Source organism: Psittacula echo (genome assembly GCF_963264785.1).
Source record: "Psittacula echo genome assembly, chromosome: 1".
Lineage (NCBI taxonomy): Eukaryota > Metazoa > Chordata > Aves > Psittaciformes > Psittacidae > Psittacula > Psittacula echo.
Window position 1 is genome coordinate 132,350,903 of NC_137735.1, and position 15,358 is coordinate 132,366,260.

Genomic DNA, 15,358 nt, shown 5'->3' on the forward strand with positions numbered 1-15,358 from the left:
CTCTGTTCTTCATTAATTGTATTTCTGATTTTTTTTATAACTGTAGTATTGTTTATAGGTAATATGCACTCAGTACCTGCATGTTTGTTTGCTGGTTTACTGCATTAAAAAATCATTGAGGGAGGAAGGTTGTGAGCAAAATTTTGTTTCAATAACCTAAAGTTTGCCAGAAAGTGTTCTTGTTTCTGAATAAATCTGTTCATCAAGAAAGGGAGTGTAGCTGACAGTAGACGTCAAGGCTGATGAAGCCAATCTAAGGACAGGCACCCAGAACTACATGAATTTCCTCCTACACACACAAAAAAAAAAATAACAGCCCCCACTTAGTTGCTTCATTACACATTTTTTCTAAAAGTGGTACAATTTAAGGAGTCAAAAGTGTAAGATATATCAAAGTGCTAATTTTCATGTTAGATTAGAAATTGTCTGTTTTATGTAAAAAAGATTTTTATTTTGCTGCTTGTCTTGGAGAGCAGGAGTTACTGGCTTGAGAAGGTACCATTTTCTCAGAAAAGAATGAAAATTTCCTTCATTTGACAGCTTCTTGTAGTGAGTAGAAAAAATTATCATATCATTCTCTTGGTACAGAAGTGGAGACTGCAGTGTTTAAAGGAACAAGCTATGCAGATAAATAAATTACATTTACCCCTGTCACAAAGCCCCTGCATTTTGAAGAGCTAATTCCAACAAACAGCAAACTGACTAGTAAATTGCTATACACTTTATTCATATACTGGTTTTCTTTTGTAGTAGTTGAGTTATTATAAGAAATATTCATTTTGTGTGAGACATCAAATGAGTATATCACAAATAAGATATGGCATGCCAAGTCTCCTGAGATTTATACCTATTCTCTAAAAAAAAAAAAAAAAAGAAAAGCAACTAAAAATCACTTTTTCAACTCCCCCAGTTTAAAATGTGGAAAAGTTATTTTTCTATGTTACTTACTTCTTTCCATTATTTTATTATTATTATTTTATTACAAGCCTAAACTGGGCACAACAGAAGTAACTTCATTACTTAAAAACACATTTTAAAGCAAATTTAGATGAGAAATCATTGAATACAGTTACTAACCTCATTAAGCAATGACTGATGTCATCAGGGAAAGAGCATGTGCAGTGAGCTGAAGGTCTCAACATGTGTCTTGGTAACAGTTTCTATTTCCAAACACAAAGCTAGCCTGTATCCACAGATTGAATGACTGTGAGAATTGAACTGTCAAATGGCCACACAATCCTTCCCAGGGACAGTCTGAACTGCAGCTCTGTTATACCTCTTCTAAGAATAAACCATAAGCTTCTGACTTTGCTGTTGCCAGCCTAGGATCTTTCCCAAGCAATGAGTCAAAAGTTAATTTTAAGTTTAACAACAGAGGAACTACACTTCCTTCACTTATTTTGTGTAATTTATATGAATATTAAGACTTTTTCAATGACTTATACAACAAAACCAGATACTGTCATTCTATTTAAGAAAAGAAGGAAAGTTCAGAGTTTTTTACAAAGACTTAAATTAAGAAGACAGCTATTACTTGTTTTGGATGACTGGTATTTTACAATTTATAGTTCCACAAGTTCTTGCACATTCATGAAAGATATCCAGGCAACACTCTATGATTCGTTTGTGCTGAAGAATCTTTTGGGTGAGATATTCCTTTGGTTTTCCTTTAGGAGGAATTCTCCAGTGTGCTGAGGCTTTCCTGGGTGGCTGTTAAGCACAGGCAATATCATCCTTTCTACAGATTACTCAAAATGTTGACCAGGAGTTGTCAATGTTCCTTATGGCACTCCCCATGGTGTCTCCTGTCCCAAAGGAAGTGATAGAGTGGAGAAGCTTCTATTTAAACATTGCCAACGCACATTTGCACAAATATCAAGCATATTTATGCTGCTCTAAGCAGTTTATTTAAAAAAAATAACCACACCAAACATCAATTAGCTGCACAAATAAATTAACAGCTGCCTACAGTTTGTGTGAATCTGTACCATGGCATTAGGCAAAGTTTATAACACAAGATCCACACACAAAGACAGTAGTAGAGAGAATTTATATGTTAGACCCTCAAGATTTATCTTGGTATTTTCTTAAAAAAATAGAGATAGCTTCAAAAGCTAGAGATCCTCTTCCAAAATAGCTAAATAAAATCAATTTTTGAGGTTTTGGTCCAAGATGTTAGGATAACTGCTAACAGTCTTTTCTGGTAGATTCATCCTTGTATGAATCCTAAAAGTTGTGTGAAACAGCTGAAGTTATGGTATTGCAGTAAGCTAAGAGGCTCTAGACTTCAGGTATTTTCATACATTAACTTTTAGTTTGGAATTGTGATGTAAAGGTCTGGCTATCTCGGCACCTAGATGAGTAAACTCGGTTTAGATGGTTGGGTTTTGAGGGCTGTGGTTAATATGCATGCTTTTCTTGAAGGCAAGTAACAAGCAGAGTGCCACAGAAGACCCTAGGGTGGGGCCATTTAATATCTTTATCAGCGACATGGAGGCCATGATGGAGTACACTCTTATAACATTTGCAGATGACATCAAATTGGGGGAACATGCCTGAGTGCAGGGCTGCCATTCAGTGGAACCAAGAGATAGAAGAATCAGCCAACAGAAACACTCTGAAGTTGAACAAGAACAAGTACAAATCCTGGAGAGAAAGAGCCCTGTATAATGAGTCAAGCTGGGGACTCACTGGCTGGGTTGCAGTTAGATGCTTTAGAAAACAATGTCACCATTGCCATATCTTACCTTAGGATAGACCAGCATTCTGCATAGATAGCATGAACCACTGTTCAGTAGGTGATTGGATGAAGTGATGTTTCTGTTTCCTCTTAATTCTGTCCTCCGGTTTACCAGCTTCATGAAAAGTATTTATGATAGATACAGCCTTTGTGCTTCCAAATATCAGCACCATGATTACTGGATAAGTAATTCAAATTGATGTTGAGGAATGTGTTTCTTGCTTTCTTCTTAGCATGACTGCATGTTGGACAACTTATGCAGCACCCTGGGCAAGATTTTTAGCGGGTGCAATAATTATCACTGTTTATTGAAGATAGCAAGATTTTCCCAAATTTATTAGACATGAGAACAGTCTTACTAGGTAAGACATTTAACCCTTCATCATGGCTGTGACAGAAGGTATTTAAGAATATAAAGCATGGGTAAACACAGTGCAATATTCTTACAGCTTCCAATAGTCTGTGATTCCGCCATTTTGTGAAGCAGTGATTGCATTCAATGGGGGACTATTCTTTTGTTTATGCCTTATAGCTAGCACATACATCTATATATCTTACATAGTGTATAATACTATATCCTCTTATATTTACTTTAATTCTGTTGATGTTTCTGAAGTACCAAAGCTGATACAGATGGGAGCATTCAAGACTAACACTTAAATCAAAGAACTTCAGTCAGTCAGTGGCATCTATTGAGACATTGGTGTCTATCAGTAAACACAGATGAGGCTCAGTACCTACAGGTTTCTCATAGATTTAAAGCTGCAATTCACTATAGATGGATGACAACTTAGATTCTGATATGACAAATCACCCAAAAAGGAGAGATCTGTATCTTGTTTTCAAGTAGATGCAATAAGTGCTCCAAGGTGCTAATTTGTAAACCACTTTATGATCCTTCAGGATGATAACCAGTGTGCAAATCAGCATGAAGCAGACTTGCAGCTGATATAAATCCATGCTGTCCTATTAAAACAACTGGAATATATCTGAATTTCATATGTGTATTTATGCTTTAATTGCCAATGGCCAAGAAGTGCAATAACTGAGCAGGTTTAATCATGTTTCTGGGAAACAACGTAAGATAATTTTGTTAGAAAGCACTGAAACAATTCTCTGGAACACAGTCTTGAAAATGTTGTACCTATCTAGACAACCAAGCTGTGATATGGAGCAGCGTGCTGTGTATTCTAGAGAATTGCATAGGAATAACAATGCAAATAAAAATTTATCATGGGTTTTATTATACACATTACTTTTCCTGCTGTTTTCCCAGTGCCTACTCTAACTTGGTTTTGTTTGCTTTGTCATGCTTCTTTTCCGTCTGTTCTTCAGACTTTACAGATTGCTTTATCACAGCTATGATATCTGAATAAATAGCTTGTATTTCTTCATGAGACCTTTAAATCTGAACTCTCCAAAGAGCAGTTGCTGTTGTTTTTCTTGTGGCTGACACTTCTGTTTCATACAGACAATAGAATGTGGTGGAAAATTGTTCCAGCTGATAAGGCCTACCAGCACCCTAGCATATGTCTGTTCTAGATAAGGCTGGAGGAGGAATTGCGAGATAAATCTAGTAAATGAACACAGAAGGAAGGTATGGTCTGTCTCTGTTCACAGCCAAATATGTTTGGAAGACTTCTTATTGTTTGATTTGATTGATGTGTTCTCATCGCTATAGCATGGTATTCTGGCACACTGCAAAATCTTTCATGCCTAGTATCTCATTTTCATTCTTTATCCTTATGCATTTTTCTAATTCCTACCATTGGATCTTGCGAAAAAAAGGCCAACCTTGTTCTTCCTTGCTATGATTCAGCCTTCTGGGCTCGAACTGTGTTTTTGAAAGTATTGTTAGAAAGTGATGAAAATTGGTTTTGGACTTGTGTATTTTCCTCCCTCAGTGGTATGTTTGTTCACTGGCTCATGGGTCTGAAACATAACACTTAATTTACCTTCCATTTCAAACCACTCAGGGACATGTGTTGCAGCCCTCAGCTGTACTTCACAGTTTAAGCCCATTTCAATTTTTTCCATCTACTTCTGTAGAGTTTCAACTTCAAGGCACATAATCATAGAATCCCAGAACGGTTAGGGGTAGAAAGGAACTTAAGATCATCTAGTTCCAACCCTGCTGCCACAGGCAGGGACACCTCCCACTAGACCAGGTTGCTCAGGGCCCCATCCAGCCTGGCTTTGAACACTGCTAGAGATGGAGCATTCACAACTTCCTTTGGCAGCCTGTTCCAGTGCCTCACCACCCCCACAATAAAGAACTTCTTCCTTATATCCAACCTGAACTTCCCCTGTTTAAGTTTTAACCCATTACCCTTGTCCTATCACTACAGTCCCTAATGAAGAGACCCCTCCAGCATCCTTATAGGCCCCCTTCAGATACTGGAAGGCTGCTATCAGGTTTCTACACAGCTTCTCTGTAATATATATCTGTTTTATATATATATATATATATATATATACACACATATTATATAAATAAAATATTATTTGTAATATTAGTTGTTGTGGTTTAAGCCAGTCGGCAAGTCAGCCACGCAGTTTCTACTCTCCTCCCCCCCGCCCCGGAGGGATGGGGAGGAGAATCGAAAGAACGTAATTCCCACGGGTTGAGATAAAACCAGTCCAGCAACTAAGGTATAACACAAATCACTACTGCTACCAGCAATAATAATAATAATGATAAGAGAAATAACAAGGGAACAGAATACGATACCACCCGCTGAAAGACAAGCCCGACAGAGCAGAGAGTGTGCCCTTCCAGGAAAACTCCCAGTTACCTCCCCCGGGCATGACGTGCTGTGGTAAGGAATACCTCTTTGGCTAGTTTGGGTCAGACGTCCTGTGCCTGCTTCCTCCCGGCTTCCCCTCCTCCCTGGCAGAGCATGAGACTCACAAAGTCCTTGGTCAGAGTAAATATTCTGACCAGCAACTGAAAACATCGGTTTTATCAGTACTGTCCCCAGGCCAAAAGTCAAAACATAGCGCTGCACCAGCTACTAAGAAGGAGAAAAAGTGACTGCTGCTGCTGAACCCAGGACAATATACATATTATATAAATAAAATATTATTTGTAATAATAGTAATTCTGTTTACTTTTATGGGAGAAAACATCCCTGGAAACTTAATTTTCACCTTTTGTAAAGGCAGGACCCTTAACACGAGCAAAAGCCTGGTGTGCCTTGAATTACTTTTTTAACCTGTAAAGGGTTATTGACATTTGTTTGGAAAGGCAAGTGTAGTCATTGCTTGGTTGCTGAAGTAGTTCCAGGAAATCTAGGCTGTTAATTCTGTAATGGCTGTAGTGGAGCTGCTCAGCAAAGTAGTATGAAGATAAGGTTTCACAAGCTGCCCAGTGACCAGAGCGACAGCAACAGACTGACAGCAATCTGATGTTTATTATATACATCATGGACAAAAAAGACCAAATTGCAATTGCACAGCTCAGGTTATGGTCAGCCTACACCAGCAAAATAAATTATGGTCTTTTTGCTGTGCTTCCACTGTGATACAACAAAATGTACAAGAGGATACAATGTCACAGTGGTCTAAGATACATTGAGCTGCACAATTTCAGGATAAATAAGTCTAATTGGACACCAAGTACCTGGTGGTGGAATTAAGGAAAAAAGAATGATGAATTTTTAAATACTTTTGTATTGGTGATTTCCAAGTCACCAGTGGCAGAATTTATTAGTGTCAAGTTGTTGGTCACTAATCAAATGCACACACATACATATATACCTATATTTATATAGAGATAGAGATATATAATGACTATGCATCACTGAAACAGCTATATAAGTCAGTGGCTTACAAGCTAACTGTAATGATTTAGAATCCATATTTGTTTATTTTTTCCACAGTATAAAAATAAATTATTTGCACAAAATGTCATATTAAATTACACTTTTTGTCTTGTGGATTGGGGGGATTGAGGGGCTTTTTTTTGCTTATCATGCTGCATCTTAAGGCTTTACTTAAGATTAGATAGGAGAGTAGAATCACAGCCCTGGGAGATCAGTAAAAACAGATGCAAATAGTTACCAGTCTTCTAGCTTTGAAGTGTCCTGAAAAGGACTGGATCTTCAGTGTGTAAAATTCCCTTTGAATAGATATTGTCCTGAAGAGAAGGAGAAGGACTTCAGAGTGTTGGTTGATGAGAAAATGAACATGACCCGGCAGTGTGTGCTTGCAGCCCAGAAAGCCAACCGTATCCTGGGCTGCATCAAAAGGAGCATGACCAGCAGGTCAAAGGAGGTGATCCTGCCCCTCTCCTCTGCTCTCGTGAGACCTCACTTGGAGTATTGTGTGCAGTTCTGGTGTCCTCAACATAAAAAGGACATGGAACTGTTGGAACAAGTGCAGAGGAGGGCCACGAGGATGATCAGGGGGTTGGGGCACCTCCCGTATAGAGACAGGCTGAGAAAGTTGGGGCTGTTCAGCCTGCAGAAGAGAAGGCTGCGTGGAGACCTCATAGCAGCTTTCCAGTATCTGAAGGGGGCCTACAAGGATGCTGGGGATGGGCTATTCATCAGGGACTGTAGTGACAGGACAAGGGGTTGCGAGTTAAAATTTAAACGGGGGAAGTTTAGATTGGATATAAGGAAGAAATTCTTTACTGAGAGGGTGGTGAGGCACTGGAATGGGTTGCCCAGGGAGGTTGTAAATGCTCCATCCTTGACGGTGTTCAAGGCCAGGTTGGACGAGGCCTTGGGTGGCATGGCTTAGTGTGAGGTATCCCTGCCCATGGCAGGGGGGTTGGAACTAGATGATCTTAAGGTCCTTTCCAACCCTAACTATTCTATGATTCTATGATTCTATCCATAAAAATCAATACTCAGAGTTCAGAGAGGTTCCCTGTCTTATTCAAAGCACAGTGATTCGCTTTCTGAGGTTTAAGTGGTCCCGTGTCTTCTAGAGAAGAAAACAGTAGTTTATTAACCTGAAAATTAAAATTGAAAGATAAATGTCTGGTTAATATCAAAATAGTCTGAGAGATGGAAATTAAGACTCAAAAAAAAAAAAAAAAAGAAAGAAAAACAAGGGGAAAAAGGTCTGAGAAAGCCTGTGATTAGAATTTTTAAACGATTGGTCAATATCACTGAGAAGTAGTAAACTCAATATTTTCAATAGATACAGTATAAAGAGGTTTGAAATTCCATCTTTGCGTTAGAAAATATAGCAACATCCAAGCAGTATTTGTTTGTCAGTCAGATCAGAGCACTTAAATCTCATAGAGAAAAAATAACCCGTTCATTCTGACTACCAGGAACTGGATTTTTTTGTGATTTAAGTTAAAATGTTTTTTCCAGTAATGTTTTTGCAACATAATAATAATGGACTACAATTTTCTAATTTAGTGCAAACATATCAAATTAAATTAAAGGTCCCCTGATTTATCCAGCAACAAGGACACACACATCCACATGTGGTTATCCTTTAGCAAGCATGCTTGTACTTAATGCATAATGTCAGTCATACATTTGACTCTAAAACCTGCAAATATAAAATCACAAGGCTTTTCAAAGTGTCTAGGAATGAAAATGTTTATGTATTAGTGTGTAATGAGCAGTAATATGGACAAATACCTTAGATTTGCAAAACGAGAACTGCTAAGTCAGCCATTATTTTCAAAGTTATCTAGCATAGGTATCCACAGAATTGCCTCTGAAATCAAGTGTTTTATATACTCATTTATATGACAAACCACCTCTCTGCCATTCTGTTACAATTAAGCTATTAGAGGTAAAGATAGTAGCATAGTATATCAGGAGAAAACTCTGACCCTGTAGAGTTACTCTCCTAAGTGACTGAGTGTCGAGTCCTGCTGATGTGTTGAGAAGTTCACATGTTGACTGCATGGATAAAAAGTTACTGTGTGATTGTTTGTGTGTGCTGTACAAAGAATAGTTGTTTACTGGAACTGAAGAACTTCATAATTCCCAGCTGTGAGCCTCAGATCTGTAACATATTAATTAGTCTTTCAGTAGTGTTTGATCAGAAGTCCTTTGATAAATGTGCAGAGCAGCCCACATGAATTTCGAAGTCCTGAGGATGGACTAATACTTAAAAGCTTTTGTAGAGGTATGAATTTGCTTTATGCAATGAGGTGCTTATTTTTTTGAAGACTGTATTTTTCAACTCTTATCGAGGACATTCAGACTCATCCTTAGAATGGTGAGTTAGCTTTCCCTATCAAGCAGGAAAAATAAGTTTTACTGGTGTTAAATTTCAAATTACTCTGAAATAAGGTAATTAATTAAAAATAAGTATGTAATTTGTTCCAATTGCCCTGAAAAATTACTCTCTTTAACAAAATTAATCTTACAATTTCCCATATCACAGTCCCAGAGTGATGATGTAGCTATTGTTTAAAACACAGCATCCTTTCTGTATATCAAATCATTTGTGCTAGAAACCAGCCAAGTTTAGTTAATCAATTATCATCCATACCAAGTTTATAATTAAAGAAATATTAACTGTCATGATGAATATATCTTGTAGCAGAAATCTAATCCTATTTTCCATTCATGTCATTAGCTTTGGTATTTAGGTGGTATTGTTTTATGTTTATTACTTGTGTCCCTTTAATTTTTTTCTTTTGGGGGTCCCCTTGAAACTGAAATATTTATACTTTTCCAATTCTTAATTTGGTGTTAAAAGAGGGAGAGAGAAATGTGCACTTGTCATGTCCAAAAAAGGGCTTAAAAAGTTTTACATTCTTTTGCATCACATTTACATTACTTTACATTCCCAGGTGTAAAGTCTTACAAGAAGCTGACTTTCTTATAGATGTTCCTCAGGTCTTCGTATTACAAAAAAAGAAGACAAACGGGTAGAGATGGGCCAGACTGCCTAAAATTTTTAGCATTAATTTCAGGAACTTACTATCAAATTTCATACTATCATCTGAGTATCCACAGCTCCTACTCAAGATACTTAGACATGACTGCACAGCACTTCATAGTGGATTTTTGAACTGGCAAAGTTGCACTGGACAAAAAACAAAGTGAACTTGAGGGGGCATTCTTGCCTTATCAAATCTTTGTACAGTTGTAACTTACAGAGTTATTGTTCATGTTGTCATAGGGTTGAGTTATCATATTCCCTAAATCTCTTATCTGTTCTGAAAATATCAAGACTAAATATCACCACATATGTAAAACAGCAATGCAAAGACTGAAATTGGTTTGTATGACAGATCTGAACTGTATCTAGAACTAGGTTATAAATATAATCTAAAGGTGAATTATGTTCGATATATGTGTGCAAATCTCCTACAAGAATGCCCAGTCATACCGTACCAAAATCAATTTCTGCTGCTACACACTATGGTGGATAAACAGTACAAGATCTAGTCTGCAAAAGGTCTTGATCATCCTTTGTAAGAACTCAAGGCCTATCATACAATTTTTCATACGCTAGCCCTCAGCCATATCATGGTTTATTCCCACAATACCCCTGAAATTCATCTTTCGGCATCAGCCACCACTGAAGTCATTCACTAAAAGTTCTGTGTTCTGATAGCACATTGCCAGTGATCATTCCACCACTGAATCCTCACCCAAATTGTGTTGAGTCACAAAACACAGATCTAATGGAATCTACACCATCTCCCTGAGACTGATCTGTACGCATCATCTGAGGTGCCGCCAGCCTGCATCACTGGCGTGGTTGAACTTCATTCATGATTCAGCAATGTACACTAATTATGACGCTGTAGCTGTAAAAACAATCCTCATATATTTCCTTTTAATTTCTTGCCGTTTTACTTAGTTGCTGTCACCCACCTGTTTTATCAGTATATTAGAGGGATACTTGCAGTGGTGGAAAGAGCTGTTTCCATGTTAAGTGATTCCTGCTAAGCCCCTTAAGTCCTGAGTGGACTTAAGGGCTTCCTTAAGGACTGTGGCCTTCCTTATTTTTATATTGTGCTGTACAGGATCCATGCATGTATTGAACACCAGGCATCTTCCAAAAGAAAAGGCTTGTTTGGAAAAAAGATTAATATGCAATTATGATGAAAGCTGAGGCAGAACGGATATAGAATTAGCTAAACTGGGATAGAAAAGCTACTAATTTTGACTAGAAATGCAATGTGGCTATCTTGCTTCTAAAACAAACTCAGGGTTGATTTATAAAACACTGATAGCATTATGACAAAAAACCTTAATCTGTAAAGATAAAGAATTGCAAAGAGATTGCATGGTGAACTTCCTGTAGATGAGTAGTCTAACCACTTAGCAGGGTTGGCTTATTAAATTAATATATTGAAAATAAATTATTTGGTCATTACAATAAAAGTGGAAAAATCAGCCTTTGCATTCCCAGATTGAAGTGTCAATCATCTCATGTGAAATTTTATTTTTCCTCAAACAAGAAATTTAATTTTCTTGTATGGGAAGCATTTTTTAGAAATGCAAGATAGCATAAAAAATCGGCAATGCATAAGAAAGATTAGCTTAATGAGATTATTTTTAAGCTTTTGTTTTCTCTCACATTGTTCTGTACATAAGGGAGATTAATGATCTGCTTCTCTCCAGTTAAAATAATCTGACTGATCAAAATGTTTTCATCTTTGTAATATTTTAAAAAAGGAGATTTCTTGATGCTTTACATAGAACTATTGTAGACTTTTTCCATGTTGATAATTTGTGCATCCTTTGTTGTAAAAGATGTCAATTAAATGCAAATATTTAAGAAAAATAATAGCATCTGCCAAATATAGGTTAACGTAAATGTACATGCTTTGATTCTGGAGCTTAGTGATCTCTGTCTGTCTCCATATTTATGTAATTCTAAAAGCTCGGCTACTATAATTGTTTAGCTAAATTGCATGCAGGTTTTAGGCATATAATAAGAATATCTTCCAAATCCACACTTCACATGGATTTCTAGCAATTTAATGCAATTTAATTAGTACTGCAAATTATGGTTTTCTTGAAATAGGTTTGTCATGCAAATAGTCCCTTTTCAGTACAGTAAGGCTGTCAGAAGAAGGTAGGATTGGCTTCAATGTAAGTTTTAGTGAATTGTGTTATGTCAGTCAGACAGTAGTTACTCAAGGAGATCTTCTCCCTCACTGTAACACTTCCCAAATTCAAGTCTTTGGGAAAGTGGTGGATAGGACTGCGGTTAACCTTAAACTTCCAAACATAGCCAGTTTTTTGTGACATCCTTCAGTAACCTCTGTCGAGTTGTTCTTTTCTTTTCTTATCAGTGAATTATTTATTGCTTCATCTTCATTTAAAGTTTTCTCTTTCTTTTGATCACAGGCAATGGTCTGGGAATCCGAGTTGTAGGTGGGAAAGAAATTCCAGGAAGCAGTGGGGAAATTGGAGCTTACATTGCCAAGATTTTGCCTGGGGGCAATGCAGAGCAGACAGGGAAGCTGATAGAAGGTAAGATAAATGCATGATTAAAAAATGGAACCACGAGAGCACTGCTACTTCAGTAGAGTTATTTATAATATACATTTTATCTTGCACAAGATGTGTAATATTGTGCACAGATTGAGGAGCATCCAAGAGCCCCTCCAAACCTCTATGAATCCTAAAGCAGACAAGAGCTGATAGAAGGTAATTTTATGACTTCAGTAGCAATGAGAATTGCCATGATGAGCCGTATTATGGCATGTCTTTGGTAATATGTGCCAACATGCTGTCTGCACTAGGTGTAAGATAATATGTCAAGAGTCCAGCTGTATATCATAGACATACATCATCAGTGTATATTCATGAACATGTTATTTTGAAGATCTTTAACATGGCTTGATCATCTAGGTGTCTATGTTTGGGATTACTTACATTTCTTCATTGCACAGGTAAAACAAATCAGAGATCTAGTTGTCTCTGTGACATGCACTAACTTTTTTGGAAGTTCTCCAAAATCAGACTTGACTGAATTTATCTGACCTAATTTTAGTTTAAGATAGTCAACTAACCTGCCTCAAGAGGCAACACAGAAAAAGAAGCATTTACAGAAGGACAATTATTTAATCTACCACAAACTTCTGTTTCAAGAACTTGGAGTGTCTTCCTCATTTAAATGACTTTAAGAAGACTGCATTAGACTACATATCATCCTTTAGGCAACTAAAGCTAGGTGAAATTTATTTGACTTATTTATAGCTATTTTTTTGAGGATTATTGCAAATGTGATAATTCTGTTTAATAACAATGTTTTTTCTATTTGCGATCACATAAATGGCCCATTACCTGTATTTTGCAGGTCCTTTTTTCATACGAATATCTGTACTCACCTGAAATGTCAGTTTATCCATGGACAAAAATATAATACATTTGTTTCTAATTCACTCAACTAATAATCTTTATTTCTTTAATAAAGGCAGATATTGAGGAAAAGAAAAAAAAAAAAAAAAACAAAAAAAAAAAAAAACACAAAAGAAATAAGATAAGCAGGAAGAATAGTTCTCCCAGGCAGAATTCAATTCACATTAAATCCTTTGAGTAATAAGCATGCAATAAAAGTCACAATTAAGTCAAAAGTACTTTGCAGATAGAAAAGCTGAGCAAATTGATTAAAGAATGTATTCAAAACTAATAGTTTAAATATGTTGTGGGTATTACAAAACAGTGTCACCTGCCTTCACCCTGCTGCTTTTTGCATCCTTGGTGGTTTCTTTGTCAGTATTTTAATGATAGACTTACAGAAAGTGTACATACACCAATTTCAATGAAATGATGTATCAACAAAAATATCTTAATTTTTGCCTTTTCAAGTTGATTCTGCCTTTAGTATTTTACGGCTGGTATCTCACTCATCAAATGATGGAATAGTATTATTTGTTGTGCATGAATGATTAAACAGTTGGCCTTAATTTAGTGTATTTTGAAGCAAATATTCATTTTAGCTCCCTTCATGCAAAACGGTAAGTCTTTCATAACTATCCTAGATCATGCATGCATCATTTCAGTACCAGCAGGTAAATAAAAGAATGTGGCTATCCAACATTTCCCCAAGACTGGACATTCAAGAAAGAGGATGAGCAGTTACTACCTGGATTATCTCTGGTCTTTAAGCTTCTGTTGTCAGGAACTTCTCTGGAAATTGAGGTTTAATGAGTTCGTCACTTAATATATATTTTAGCAGTGATCAAGAACATCTTGGATTTACAATAGCTACAGAAAAAGTTCAGACATGGCAGTTTGCTTTTGAAGGTTTATTCATATTTTCTAGAAAGATGAACAGAACAGTAAACTATTTATTCCTATCTTTCACTCTCACAGCCTATGATCACTCCTGTTTCTGATCTGACCTTATAAAAGTATCCTTGACTTGGGTGTGTTGGCATAAATCATTTCCATCAAAATAACTATACTTTACTTTGTAGAATTTGTCCACATAATGTCCTAGGATATGTTTTACTATTGATGTGTTAAGTGTACTGTCAGAGAGCAAAAATGCTTTCTGCAAATGTGCCATTACTGTAGCATACAAGACAAATACTTCACCTTACTGTCAATTACCTTCTCATATCTAAGTTACTTTTTATGTTTAGATGGCTATTGTAGGAAAACAAAGAATATCTGACTACTTCACTGTTAGTTTTGTTTGGCTTTTTTAGTGGAACTATGGGTGATCCACATTTAACCTCTACCCTTCAGAAGTGCTAAAATCCACTGAGGTCTTCAATCACTCTCATATTGATCCATGGAAATCCAGCCAAACTGCTAATGCTACCAATATTGCTGATGCTGTTGTGTCTGAAAATAGAGGCTAGCTGTCATTTCTTTTTCAAGTTATTTGCTGTCTCTCACATCATATGAGAACACAGAAAACTTCTTCTGTAAATGATAATTACATATAAGTAATTTGTATAGTAATCGTGAGTCACTTTTTCTGCTGAAATGCTGTGTGACTTCAAGTTAGAGCATATACCTATTCATCAAGTAAACGTATACTACTGTCATTACAAGGCAATACCTTGACTCATTAGCTTTTCTAAGAACATGATTCATTGTGAAAAATCCCATCAACTTAATTAATTCCTCTCATTCTACAACCAGAAAACACTGGGTCAGGTCTGAAAATCCTATCAGTAACATAAAGAACAAGGATAGATTTACTGTGATTATGAAGGAAGCCAAAGGCCTACATGCTGGTTGCATGACTGCATGTAAGAAGAAATGATGCAATTTAAGATATAGCTAGAATTCCTTTCCTTAGGGAATAGCAATCCATAAAATTATAGCATTTTTAAATAGCTTTGGAGGAGTCTTAGTGCTGGAGTTTATTTATAGTTCTGACTGGCAAATATCAGTCTTCTTGGTTCCTTCACCTTGAATTACTTTCAGATGTCAAAAATATCTCTGATTCATCACTCATTGGCATTACAAAAGCTGTAGGTGGAAGACTCATTCCACTGAGCTCATCAAGTGCAGGGACTGTGTCAATTTGATAGCTGTGTCTGTGCTCCCTCTCGTGTTGACAGAAACCGTTCAGATATGTTCCACCTGGTAAATCTGTTGGGTGAATGGCATTTGTGCCAGCATTTTTTTTTTTAGAAAGAGAAGAACCTGGAGTAAAAAGCAGAAATACAATACTAATGTGTTACCAACTGTTACAAATTTGCTGGAC

General features: G+C 36.6%; 1 protein-coding gene across 1 annotated transcript in view; it reads left to right on the forward strand.

Annotated features, from left to right (window-relative positions):
• Positions 1-15,358, forward strand: part of PCLO (piccolo presynaptic cytomatrix protein) — a gene marked incomplete at both ends in the record, with an annotated part of 368,722 nt that overhangs the window by 231,066 nt on the left and 122,298 nt on the right. The window contains one exon of the mRNA XM_080625043.1: positions 12,034-12,159. Within this exon, the coding sequence (XP_080481169.1) occupies positions 12,034-12,159 (126 nt within the window). The remainder of the gene's footprint in view (positions 1-12,033; positions 12,160-15,358) is intronic.